The sequence below is a fragment of the Watersipora subatra genome, chromosome 3, assembly GCF_963576615.1.
Source record: "Watersipora subatra chromosome 3, tzWatSuba1.1, whole genome shotgun sequence".
In the NCBI taxonomy this organism is placed as follows: Eukaryota; Metazoa; Bryozoa; class Gymnolaemata; order Cheilostomatida; family Watersiporidae; genus Watersipora; species Watersipora subatra.
The window spans coordinates 59,377,595-59,390,845 of record NC_088710.1 but is presented as its reverse complement, the minus strand read 5'-3'; the positions used below and the strand labels follow the sequence as shown (position 1 = coordinate 59,390,845).

At 37.3% G+C, this 13,251-nt stretch overlaps 1 protein-coding gene across 1 annotated transcript in view; it reads left to right on the top strand.

Moving 5' to 3' along the window:
* Positions 1–13,251, top strand: part of LOC137390801 (dynein axonemal heavy chain 8-like) — a 93,653-nt gene that overhangs the window by 2,734 nt on the left and 77,668 nt on the right. The window contains exons 5-24 of the mRNA XM_068077118.1: positions 640–794; positions 966–1,096; positions 1,183–1,333; positions 1,453–1,611; positions 2,417–2,607; positions 3,308–3,448; positions 3,568–3,682; positions 3,776–3,861; positions 4,890–5,114; positions 7,004–7,130; positions 7,383–7,542; positions 7,974–8,191; positions 8,306–8,473; positions 8,569–8,687; positions 8,827–8,976; positions 9,165–9,357; positions 10,210–10,326; positions 11,308–11,592; positions 12,176–12,430; positions 12,522–12,668. Coding sequence (XP_067933219.1) covers positions 640–794; positions 966–1,096; positions 1,183–1,333; positions 1,453–1,611; positions 2,417–2,607; positions 3,308–3,448; positions 3,568–3,682; positions 3,776–3,861; positions 4,890–5,114; positions 7,004–7,130; positions 7,383–7,542; positions 7,974–8,191; positions 8,306–8,473; positions 8,569–8,687; positions 8,827–8,976; positions 9,165–9,357; positions 10,210–10,326; positions 11,308–11,592; positions 12,176–12,430; positions 12,522–12,668 — 3,293 coding nt within the window. The remainder of the gene's footprint in view (positions 1–639; positions 795–965; positions 1,097–1,182; positions 1,334–1,452; positions 1,612–2,416; positions 2,608–3,307; positions 3,449–3,567; positions 3,683–3,775; positions 3,862–4,889; positions 5,115–7,003; positions 7,131–7,382; positions 7,543–7,973; positions 8,192–8,305; positions 8,474–8,568; positions 8,688–8,826; positions 8,977–9,164; positions 9,358–10,209; positions 10,327–11,307; positions 11,593–12,175; positions 12,431–12,521; positions 12,669–13,251) is intronic.

The following is a 13,251-nucleotide window of genomic DNA, read 5'->3' as shown; positions in this document are numbered from 1 at the left end:
TACTATTTCAATTGCATATTGCTGAAAGCAGTCTGGTGAGGATAACTCCAAGTTTATAGATGCACACAGGCCTAACTGGAAGCTCATCGTCTACCACATTCAACCATAATTTTTTATAATTGGTCAGACATAGAGAATCGAAAAGCACCCGAAGAGCAGCCATTGCTAACATTGAGGGATTACAAACTAGTTGTTTCAGTGATCATTAATCTAGTGATCGTTTTAATGATCAGAAGTTGTGCTTCTGCTTGAGGATTTATCACACCAATTCACTACAATGAGTTGACATATGAATATGTCCTGCGTTCTATTGGTAGAGCTTACCAAAATGTGGATACATATAGGAAGTAGGTATCAAGCTTACCGGTGTGAACTTGGCATAACATACTTAGAGGACACAACATTTAGGTTATATCAGTAAACTAGGATTAATAATAAGATTTTAATAAGGTGAACTAATAATTATGACATAGTACATGGCATTAATTGAAACAGATGTGTTGTATTCAATTTCGCAAATGCAATTATTAGCTTTGATGAGCTTTTTCAAACCTCAAAACCACTGTTAGCTGCTAGAGATTGTTAAGCATTCCTTCGTGTTATGGTTTTTCATTTGCAAAGGCAAATCACTCCTTACAGGTAACTTAGAGAATTTCATGATGTTTCTTGCTGGAGCACAGATAAGTATTAGTCATGCTGTTACCTTGACGCCTGACAACATTGTCAACTGGAATGAAATTCGAACTCTTGCAGATTGCCAGTACATAGCTTCCAACTCGGACACTGTTAGCAAGGTGAGTGTGGTTTAACTGGCATTACTTGTATGGTAACTCTTACAAACCAAGAAGTGAAAGTTGATACAACACAGCATACTCAGTAGCAGCGTGTTACACCATATACATGTTAGGGTACTCTGTTACTAGCAGTATACTCAGGTAGGTTTACTTGCATGTCTTTAACAACAGATAGAGATCCTGGTCGGCACTTGGTGCAAACAGCTTGAGAAGATTCTCGCTGAAAGTGAGCGTATGAGGAAAGAGGCGGATGATACAGGGCCGAGGGCGGAATTGGACCACTGGAGACAGATGTCTTCTAGGTAACTTACCAGTCAATGCTTTATCTATGTGTTTCTGTTAGAGTACAGAGGAATTATGAAGAAAAAAGCTAATATCGCTCTTCCAGGTTTAATTCCCTAGTTGAGCAAATAAAGGACAACAGGTGTCGTATGGCTATCAATATTCTACATATAAGCAAGAGTAAGGTGCTGGGAAGGTGGAAGGAGCTGGATGACAGAATTACAGATGGAGCTAATGAAGCCAAGGATAACATTAAGGTCAGCGAGTCCCATTCCAAGGTCATCTCAACTCTCCTGTTTTGTAGCTATTGTATTCTTATGAATGTTTTTCTATTTCACATTCAATTCTCGAATTATGTATTTGCGTGGATTTACAGTATTTATACACAATGGAAAAGTTCTGTGAGCCACTCTACCGCGCAGATCCCAAAGCCATGCTAGAGTCTATGCCAAACCTACTCAATACCATTCAAATGATTCATAGCATCTCCAGATATTATAATACATCTGAGAGACTGACCTCTCTCTTTGTTAAGGTGTGTAGTTCTCCTCTGTTGCAAACAACTTCTTCAAGTTGCTTGTTACTTGCGATAAATGAACTTTTTATACCACTCAAAGTGTGGTTCCCTTTTACTAGGTAAGGGTGATTGTTGATTGGATTTCAATTATTGAGCTTTCTGGGATGGCGTCTAACCATGCTATGTAATGTTTCAGAAGTACAAAAAGTTAGATTGGTAATATTTTTGTTATAATTATTTTAAGGCAAAATGTTTAATTTGTAAATAGACTTGTGGTATTTACTTGTACAGAGAAAAATAACTTGAGCAAAATAATTGCATTCACAACACAGTTCAATACGCTGCCTATAAAAGTGTCAAATATAATTTCAGCCTCAGTATATTTTAGTAATCCAAGTGATGCATCCATCTTTCATACTGTTGAGACCTCAGAAGAGAGAAATAGAGTACTTCTATGTTGACTGCTAGAACACTTCAGTAGCAACTATCAGAGCACCTCAGCAGTAACTAGCAAACACCTCAGCAGTAACACTTTTATAGGGATAGCATATTGAGTGAGGAGATGTAAATATAGTTATTTTGCTCAAATTCTTTACTTCTGAACATTGCAAAGGCAAATGAAGTTATTTATGTATGAAAGCTTCCTTTCTTTAGCTGATACTTTTTTTGTCAACTTTCAAATATTGACTTGTCATATTACCATATCACTGAATGTTGGTCTGCAAATATAATAACGAGCAGGAATTTTAGATAATTACTCTGGTGGGGCTGAACTGTTTTGCTCGAATTTTGAGATAAAACTGTGTATATACGTTTCGATTAGGTAACTAATCAGATGGTCACATCCTGCAAAAACTACATCACAGACTTCGAGACAATGGCACTATGGGACCAGCCGAGCGGGCCACTGATCAGCAAGCTGAGGGAGTGCTGTCGGCTCTATGAGGAGTACCAGAAGTCGTATAACAGAACGAAGGAGCAATCCGAGTCCAAGCCCGACTGTAAACCGTTCAGGTTGGTCAAGGTGTTTCTTCGCTTGGTCTGCCTCTTTGGATCTAGCCATGACTTGGTCTTTTAGATCTAGAATTGTTTCTTTTGGGTCTAGAAATATGATTTGGTCTGGTTGCTTTTATTCTTAAATAAGGCAGCTAATCCTTGCTGTCTAGTGCAAAGTTACTACTGTAGTAAACAATCTCTGACCATCTTCAGCTTTATGTGTTTCAGATCTGAAAATATGACAAAACACATGCGTTATGGTGATGGTAACAAATCACTCATTAGAATCCTGTTAAGCGGTGCTAGGAAGTTTTACTCATCATTAGCTCTGATTGGTTCATTGTATTTTCATTGAGTCGATGTTTACTTGACTTCACATTGGAGCGTGTTAGCAGTAAGTTGTAATAGTAAGTTCATTGAAAATGCATCGCAACTATTTGTGTTCAGTGTGCCCATCCTTTATAAGTGCTGCATTAGGGGCTGTCTAAAAGGAGTCCTACAGATTGATACATGACAAACTTAATTCCTGGCCTTTAGAACTATTTTAAATAAAACTTTGAAATAGAGCAGTACTTGAATTGTGAGCAGACGAATTGAGGATACAAGTGGGAAATACATGTAGAGAATACAGTGTCACACACAAGCAACCAGTACACATTTTGTACCTCTGAATCATTTACCTTACATACGGTACATCTCATGCTTGTTAACATTCTAGGTTCTCTGAGATGTACATATTTGGAAAGTTTGACACGTTCAGGAAGCGAATGGAAAAGATCATACAACTATTGAATGTATTTGAAACATTTAGTCCGCTCACAGAAGCGATGATAGAAGGGATAGAACCACACGCTGCAAGGTAGCCCCTTTCTAGCAATCACTATTCTCCTTTTATTGCATCATGTAGAAGCATTTGGCTATTTTGGATCTGTATAGCTTAGGCTAATATTACCTGCATAATAGCTGCTTTCATTGCAGGTTCTCTCAAATCGTTATTGGACTGAAGAAGAAGCCATATGACTTTCTTGACCAACGAAATACTGTTTTTGACGCTGACTTTGCTGAGTTCATGCAGGTCATCAGTGAGTTGCAGGTAGATCACTAGATACTTGTTCATATACTCCAAATAGGTTGCTCTAGTGATGTCACATCATATCATCTGTATACATTCTATTGCTCTGTATAGACAAACCTGCAGACATTCATGGACAAGACGTTTGACAAGATGAAGAATACCCTACAAGCTGTGAGAGTTCTCAAGAAGTTTGAAGGGTGAGTGTTGTTATGTGTAATTTCCTAGCAGTCCATGCAGCTTCCCTTTCAAACAGTTCACTCGCTTCCTTTGCTAAAATAGTTGGAATCTAAGTTACCTGCTTGTATCATTTTCTCCTTTGAATTAAACATCCTTTGACCCTCTGACTTTAATCACAGCCCCTGTCTAAGCATCTTATTTTATCATTGATTTACAGTTAGCAAATAATTACAGTTCCAGCCTATATCTAACAACTGGTATCACTCTTCAGAGTAAATAGTCTATAGTTGGCAATCCAGTTATGTTTTATAACTATACTAGCCAAATGCCTGGCGTTTCAAAAAACAGTTTATAAACAGTGGCAAGTAATGTAGTTGCCACTGGATAATTTGAGTAAGCTAGTATCCGTATTGCTAAACTTACTAATAAGAACTGTGACAGCAAGCTTTAGTGACGTTCCGCGTAATGCATAGTCGCTGTGCTTATGTATTTTAACCCAGATAATGACTCATATCACCCAAGGAATCCTTTGCATCCCATGTAGCTTAATAGGTTAGTTGGTCGCCTTGTATACGGGAGGTTCTGAGATCAAATCTTTTGCGATATGTATTCTTCATTGCTAGGTTTTAATCGCTATAGCTGGACAGACACCGAATGATGACAGATGACAACAAACTGAGGTTTATATATATCGATTATTATACGTGTTTGCCACATACTCACAAAAAAAACTATTTAACACATATATGCCGTATGCTTACTATGTAACTTTATTACATGTATATGGCACATGCTCACCATATCACTGTATTATATGTACATATATATGCCACATGCACTTTATCATCACTTGGGCATGCTTACTGTCTTTCATGCATATGCGTAACCTGTAAACCACCAGTGTGCCATGTTATATGACAGCTCTTATTCATATCTTACAGCACTGTCAGCCAATGACTTTTTAGGAGTTTTAGGCCTATATCCAAATAGTGTCTCATGTTACAGATGCCTTCACGCATTTAATGCCACCGTGTTTTTCTTTATGTAGACTGCAAATGCCATTTTTAAAAACCAAGGACAAACTGAGATTTATCTTTGCTCGATATTACAACTACCTCCAGCATATAAGAACCATGTATGAGAAGGAGAAAGAGGAGCCATGCACCGCGAGGAACATGCCTATATTCTCAGGTCGTATAGCATGGGCTCGACAGCTGTTCATGAAAGTGGAACAGCCAATGGATGTGTTTAAAAAAAGTCCATGGTTGTTCAAGTGAGTTTCCTTGTGTGAACTGTGACAAGCTTCTTCTTTTGATGCAGCTTTGATGTAAAAGCAAAGCCAAATAATAATAAAACTACATGTACATCTATATGTACTAAACATGTACATCTATATGTACTAAACATGTACATCTATATGTACTAAACATGTACATCTATATGTACTAAACATGTACGTCTATATGTACTAAACATGTACATCTATATGTACTAAACATGTACATCTATATGTACTAAACATGTACGTCTATATGTACTAAACATGTACATCTATATGTACTAAACATGTACATCTATTTGTACTAAACATGTACGTCTATATGTACTAAACATGTACATCTATATGTACTAAACATGTACATCTATATGTACTAAACATGTACATCTATTTGTACTAAACATGTACATCTATTTGTACTAAACATGTACATCTATTTGTACTAAACATGTACATCTATTTGTACTAAACATGTACATCTATATGTACTAAACATGTACATCTATTTGTACTAAACATGTACATCTATTTGTACTAAACATGTACATCTATTTGTACTAAACATGTACATCTATTTGTACTAAACATGTACATCTATTTGTACTAAACATGTACGTCTATATGTACTAAACATGTACATCTATATGTACTAAACATGTACATCTATTTGTACTAAACATGTACATCTATTTGTACTAAACATGTACATCTATTTGTACTAAACATGTACATCTATTTGTACTAAACATGTACATCTATATGTACTAAACATGTACATCTATATGTACTAAACATGTACATCTATATGTACTAAACATGTACGTCTATATGTACTAAACATGTACATCTATATGTACTAAACATGTACGTCTATATGTACTAAACATGTACATCTATATGTACTAAACATGTACATCTATTTGTACTAAACATGTACATCTATTTGTACTAAACATGTACATCTATATGTACTAAACATGTACATCTATTTGTACTAAACATGTACATCTATTTGTACTAAACATGTACATCTATTTGTACTAAACATGTACATCTATTTGTACTAAACATGTACATCTATTTGTACTAAACATGTACGTCTATATGTACTAAACATGTACATCTATATGTACTAAACATGTACATCTATATGTACTAAACATGTACGTCTATATGTACTAAACATGTACATCTATATGTACTAAACATGTACATCTATATGTACTAAACATGTACATCTATTTGTACTAAACATGTACATCTATTTGTACTAAACATGTACATCTATTTGTACTAAACATGTACATCTATTTGTACTAAACATGTACATCTATATGTACTAAACATGTACATCTATTTGTACTAAACATGTACATCTATTTGTACTAAACATGTACATCTATTTGTACTAAACATGTACATCTATTTGTACTAAACATGTACATCTATTTGTACTAAACATGTACGTCTATATGTACTAAACATGTACATCTATTTGTACTAAACATGTACATCTATTTGTACTAAACATGTACATCTATTTGTACTAAACATGTACATCTATTTGTACTAAACATGTACATCTATTTGTACTAAACATGTACATCTATATGTACTAAACATGTACATCTATTTGTACTAAACATGTACATCTATTTGTACTAAACATGTACATCTATTTGTACTAAACATGTACATCTATTTGTACTAAACATGTACATCTATTTGTACTAAACATGTACATCTATTCGTAATAAACATGTACATCTATTCGTACTAAACATGTACATCTATTCGTAATAAACATGTACAGCTTAACCCAGAGTTTTTAACCAGCAGGCTTTATTGTGACTATACTATGTCTTGTATATCCTTCTGTGTAGGGGAGGAGAGGAGTCTAGGAAGTGCGTGCGGCTGTATAATAGAGTAGCTCAGGCCCTCCTTGATTACCAGTACCTCTACCACAAAGCCTGGATGCAATCGATACCTGTGATAATAGAAGCCCTTTCCGTAAGTCTTCAGTTTGATTGGAATATACACAGTTATCATATGACTGCTGTAGCTTAGCCTCAACGCATAGACACGCAGCCAAAAACCTGAATTTATTTCACTTTTGTTTGTGTAGCATGAGAGATCATGAAGTGATGGTTATCACTCACGTTCATAGGTTTGTTATCTATACATGCATTGACAACGGATTGCCATAAAGAAGGCTAGTGTCTAATTTAATATTTAAATATGTTGGTTATCGGTATGTTAAAGGTCACGCTATTGGTCAGGTCTGCTGACACAAAATCGCTGCTCATCAACTTTGACCCTCAGCTGCTCATGCACCTCAAGGAGGCAGAGTACATGCTTAAAAACAACTTTGAAGTTCCTGAGAGTTCTCAGATGTTGCTGCATGCAAAGGACAGTATGAAAAGTAGGTACAACATGCAGCCTCATTTCTGGGCTCAACTTCAAGGAACTCCAACGAGTCTGTGTGGTTTACCTTAACTGTTATGAAATATATTTGTTGCACCCCGAAGGAGCCAAGCATGTGTTCGTTAATTCTTCATAGACATTACCTCTCTGGATGGACATATGCGTTTTCATAAGGAGTTGCTCGCTCATAATGATGTCATGCAGATCCATGGTTGAAATGAGGGATTTTTCTTTCAAAATAAAGCATCAATATGTGCACCCATTGTAGACCAGCTGGTTTTGTTTGAAATAACAGAGTCTTAATTATAAATTTTTGACATGTTCAATGCATGTCTAGTAAAATATCTAGTGTAATATCTAGTAGCTTTTAATATATTTTTACTTGCTTCTGCAATGATCGGTTTCTCTATATTCCGTTTATTCTCTTAGGTTATGTAGAAAAACTGCAATCACTTTTGAATGAGAATGAGGAGTTACGATCAGCTATTCCTCCACAGTTTCGTCCAGCCATGGCACCTGCTCTTGAACGATTAGACTTAGCTCTAAGGCCCGGACTCATAACTATCAGGTGGACGTCCCAAACCATCGATCAGTATTTGAAGAATGTTGTTGCCGCCCTTAAACATCTTCGTCAGCTTGTCAAAGCTGTAAGTCTCATAGCTAATTCAGGCTAAATGGATATCTATGATAGGCTGGGTATCATGATCATATTGTTAGCATTTTAATGGGAACTTCTGACACGGTCTGTTGTGTCACCACAGGTGACTGACATTAAGGAGATGAGAATAGACACATCTCTCCAGAAGATCGGGGAGGCAGTTTTAGTCGTTTTACCAGAAGATGCCAGTTGGACACCCGCAGAGTTTCTTCAGCGTACTAAAGAGCACTGCGACGCTGTATCTTCCAAATTAGATTTCGATAGCAGAAAGGTTAGTCCTTGAGATAAGGGCTCACAGGGAAGTTGATATTTTACTACTGTGAGCTTTCGTAACTAATACCAAGTACTGTTTGTTTTGGTTGTAAGGTCGAGGAGGCGGTCTATGATCTTATTAAGATATTTTATGCCGATGCCGGGTATGACGAAGACATCGAGGGCTATACTACGAGAAGTTCCCGAGCCAGTGTTGAAGATGGCCGTAACAGGTTGGGGCTCAGGATTTAATACTATTTATATGTCTATATATACTATTTACATTCTATACGCTATTCACATGTATATACGTGTATACCCTTTCTGTGGCCTTTTTTGTCTTTGTAGTTTAATAGATACCTTTTACTTTAGTCGGGGATCTGTACAATCAGCCTACGAAAATGGGCCCTCAGCACCATCCAGCCGTGCTACGTCTCTCTCCCCGGGCTACACAAGCCATCCAGAAACCGAGTCTCAGGCAGCTACCTTTGACCTGCTGCTTGCTGAATGCTCCAAAACAAGGTTGGTTTATCCTGTTATTATGTGATTAACATATGGGACATATGACTTTCTTTGGTATTCTTCCAGATGTTAGATTACAGGTTAGTGCAGTGTTGTTCCTTCATAATTGTTGCTAGATTTCTGAGTAAGCATTGTCTCAGCTGCAATGACTGTTGTCATTATTAGTATTATTGTTGTTATTATTTTAGACGGATCAAGCGCTATGAAGCCCAACAGTCGCTCGAGGATGAATGCAAGGAGATGTTCATGTTCTTCAATCACAGGGTACAGGACGCACTTCTTCGTGCTACTAAGCAGTCACTTGACATGTACAAAAAGCACCTTTTCTTCTCAAGGAGCACATCTGGTGTTGAACAAACCATGAAGCACGGCATTCTCAAGGTAAACATTACAGAGTTGCTAGGTGAATGCCCAGCGTTGCATGGGCATGGGTAATAAAAAAGTTTTTGCACAGAAAGTTTATGTTTAATCAACATTTACCATTTCAACTTTTAAATGAAGGTGTTTGTTTATTTCTGTGTGTCCGACCAATGCAGGATTCAAATATTTGAAAGCTTGAGGCATAACTAACACAAATTTTTGAAAAACATTTTTTATTTCTTATGCTACACATTATTTCAAAATTATATAAAACAATTAATAAAAAGTAGCAGGTAATATAAACAACTAAACAGTGGCAGGTTATGTGGTTGCTATTGGCTAAGTTTCTTTACCCAATAAATTTGAGTAACTTAAGCTAGTCTAATCTTTACAACAATACGAGCCATGTCCATCCTTTCGCCTGAGAGTTAAGAAAAAAGATCACACCTCACAGGAATCGAACCCGTACATGCAGACGCACGGATGGTACATGCAGATGCACGGACGTTACGCCAAGCGCACTCCCACTAAACCATGCAGCCACTTTGCCATGGCTTGGAGTAATTGTTTTTTGTAATTGTTATACTTTATAATCTCTCACAGCGCATAAGACTGCAAGTGTGTTTTTTGGGAAGTCTGTCAAGTGTTTTTCTTCTAGTTCAAGTGCTGCAAGCGTGAGTATTTTAACTAATCGCTATAAACTGGACATACGACAACCAAACAAACGAACAATTAGATTTATGTATATAGATGTGTGTTCTGTTGCTAGTATCGGGTGGACAAGCTAGCTCATTAGGTACATAGGCTATAAGTATACAAAGGCTATAAGTAGAGTTGCCTCGATTTTGTAAATGTGCTGGTGCTGTGCTTCAGCTGGACGCTGTTTTGGAGATTCCCAATGTGGTGATGAAACCGGGCATTGATGAAGTACAAGCCAACATTAACAGAGCTGTTCACCAGGTTCTAGAGGTTAGCCGTGGAGTTGCCCAGGTAGGTTATATTCTGTTTGTTTTTTGTAATGAAGACAGTTCATCTTTGGTTGATGACACCCTGTAACCTCCATATTATTTTTATAGTGTGTCACGTGTTTAAACATAATAAAAAGATGAAGATATTAATTATAGCAGCAAATCATAAAAAGTTAAAAATGAGTTACAACCAGAGGCAACTTTGTCGTAGAACAATAACAGATCCAACAGCAATTTCAGTGTTTGGAGAGTATTTCACATAAAAGGTGTACTCTGATGAACTGGTATGAAGCGGTAACCCATCGACTGCCTAACTCATTGACAGCTTTTAGTTGGTTTAAGAATTTAAATAATAACTTTATGGCAAATCTTCACCTAGTAAAACTTTATTCAAATCATCGAGCCATGCGAACAATTTCACTCAATATGGGCTGATAAGTTGCTAAAACAAATTATTGCTTTAACAACCGTATAGTTCACTGTGACCAGTTTGTACTGATCATACAAGGAGCACTACTAATCTAATTCTGGCAGACCGTATTACCTGTTTATGTTTGATATATCGCTTAATGTTTGTGAGCTTGAGAGATACTTTATTATTTGAACAGATTATCTTGCCAATTAATCGACTTTTTTAATCTGTGTATTGTACTCACTAAAAACTCGGCTAAGCTATATTGCACGGTAAAACATTACGATCTATAGCATGAAAAGACAATAACCAATATTTAGCCATGAGAAGATAATGGACAATATTAGACATGAACATAGCTTATACAACAGTTTGTACTGATCATATGGCCAGTCTCGTACAGTGTTAGTCTACTCCTAGCATCAATTGATGAAAATATGTTGCAGTAACTAGTGTGACATTGATGAATATGATTGTATGGATTCACTGTGCAGATCTTTTTGTTAGAACAAATATATAGAATTTTGTTACATCGTTGCCCGACTGTTTGTTACCTTTGTGCTGTTTATGCTATGTATTTGTACACGTTAGTGGGGTCAGAAGAGATACAGAGAGAGCAGCAAGTACGGCAATGTAACGAGACTGGGCAAGACTAAAATGATGCCCACTCAGCAGCAGACAGTTTCAGATGACAAGCATGAGCTCCTTCCTCCTCAGAAGATGAGAAACTATTTTAAGAGCATTTCCGATCACAAGGATGTGACTAAGTTGGTGCTCATGCTAACTTCTAGTGTAAACTCATTTCGGGAGCAGGTTACAAACACCTTGAAGGAGTATAGCAAGTTCAACTTCTTGTGGGAGCAAGATAGAGATGAGGTATGCTACTACTCTGTTTTCACATCTTACTTTGATTTGGGCTGCCCGAAGAAGCTCCTAGGTTATCAACAATACCCACACTTGGCTTACTGATCGGGAGTTTGCTATATTAGTTTGCGGCCCTGAGAGTTGTGTTCCATTTTTTGTTATTGTTAAAGATGCTTTCTGGTTTGCACATCTAACCTTGCTGCAGAGGTGTTCCTGAGGTTTTCATTGTTTCAGCAATCTCAGAGTGAACAAGGTTGTGTAGGCATTGACTGTTCAAATGTACAGGAATTTTTCTGTAGATTTACAAAAATCTAAAACGTCCAAAAGGTAGTGTCAAATATGAAAATATACAAATGTCTGTATGTATGAATAGCTCTGTTGTTCGAGGCAACCAACCTGCAGAGATGATGGTCAATAAAAAGTAGGAAGTTGTAGTGATTACCAGGTTACAGGAAAATAATTACATTAACTTATAGACCTTTGACATCGGTTTATATTTTTATAGATGAGATTATTCTGTGTCAGCGTATGTGCTAGCAGCATTTTGACTGCTAATAGATCATCTCCTGCAAGTTTATATTGGTTATTTAATTAGATTGTGGCTGCCTTCATTAAAGCTGACCCAAATCTCTCAGAATTCTCAATGGAAATACAGAAGCTGGAAGATCTAAAGTCGACCATCAACGCCATTATACCATTTGTTAGCGTTGGGCCCCTCGAACTCGTCACGGACAGGCTCAAGGCCGGACTGAATGTAGAAATAAAGTCATGGATTATGCTTTATTGCAAACACCTCAATCAGCTCTACCGTGACAAGATGGAAGAAGTGCTCGAATTCACTGATCGACAGGTGGGTTCAACACAAACAGCGATATTTATTTCTTTGAGCCTTGCTGAATACAGTCAATTTGAATGGTGTTAAACGCAGGGTTTTTGTGCAGGCTGGAGTACTCTCGAGAAATATTAAGGATTTGGATGATGTGAGGCTAAGTATGAAGGCTCTGGAGGAGATCAGAGAGCAGCAGATACGTATAGACATGACTCTCGGCCCTGTTGAAGAGGCGTATGGCCTTCTTCAGAAATTTCAGGTGCTACCATTGCGATCTTCGCTTTGGCTTTGTGATTGAATTTGGTATGATTTTTAGATTTCTAGAATTGAATGGTAGCTAGATTGCCTTTAGTGTTGTCTGAGTTGGGTTGTTGTGTGTGGCTGGTAGCTAGATTACCTTTAGTGTTGTCTGAGTTCGGTTGTTGTGTGTGGCTGGTAGTTAGATTACCTTTAATGTTGTCTGAGTTGGGTTGTTGTGTGTGGCTAGTAACTAGATTACCTTTAGTGTTGTCTGAGTTGGGTTGTTGTGTGTGGCTGGTAGCTAGATTACCTTTAGTGTTGTCTGAGTTGGGTTGTTGTGTGTGGCTGGTAGCTAGATTACCTTTAGTGTTGTCTGAGTTGGGTTGTTGTGTGTGGCTGGTAGCTAGATTACCTTTAGTGTTGTCTGAGTTGGGTTGTTGTGTGTGGCTAGTAGCTAGATTACCTTTAGTGTTGTCTGAGTTGGGTTGTTGTGTGTGGCTAGTAGCTAGATTACCTTTAGTGTTGTCTGAGTTGGGTTGTTGTGTGTGGCTAGTAGCTAGATTACCTTTAGTGTTGTCTGAGTTGGGTTGTTGTGTGTGGCT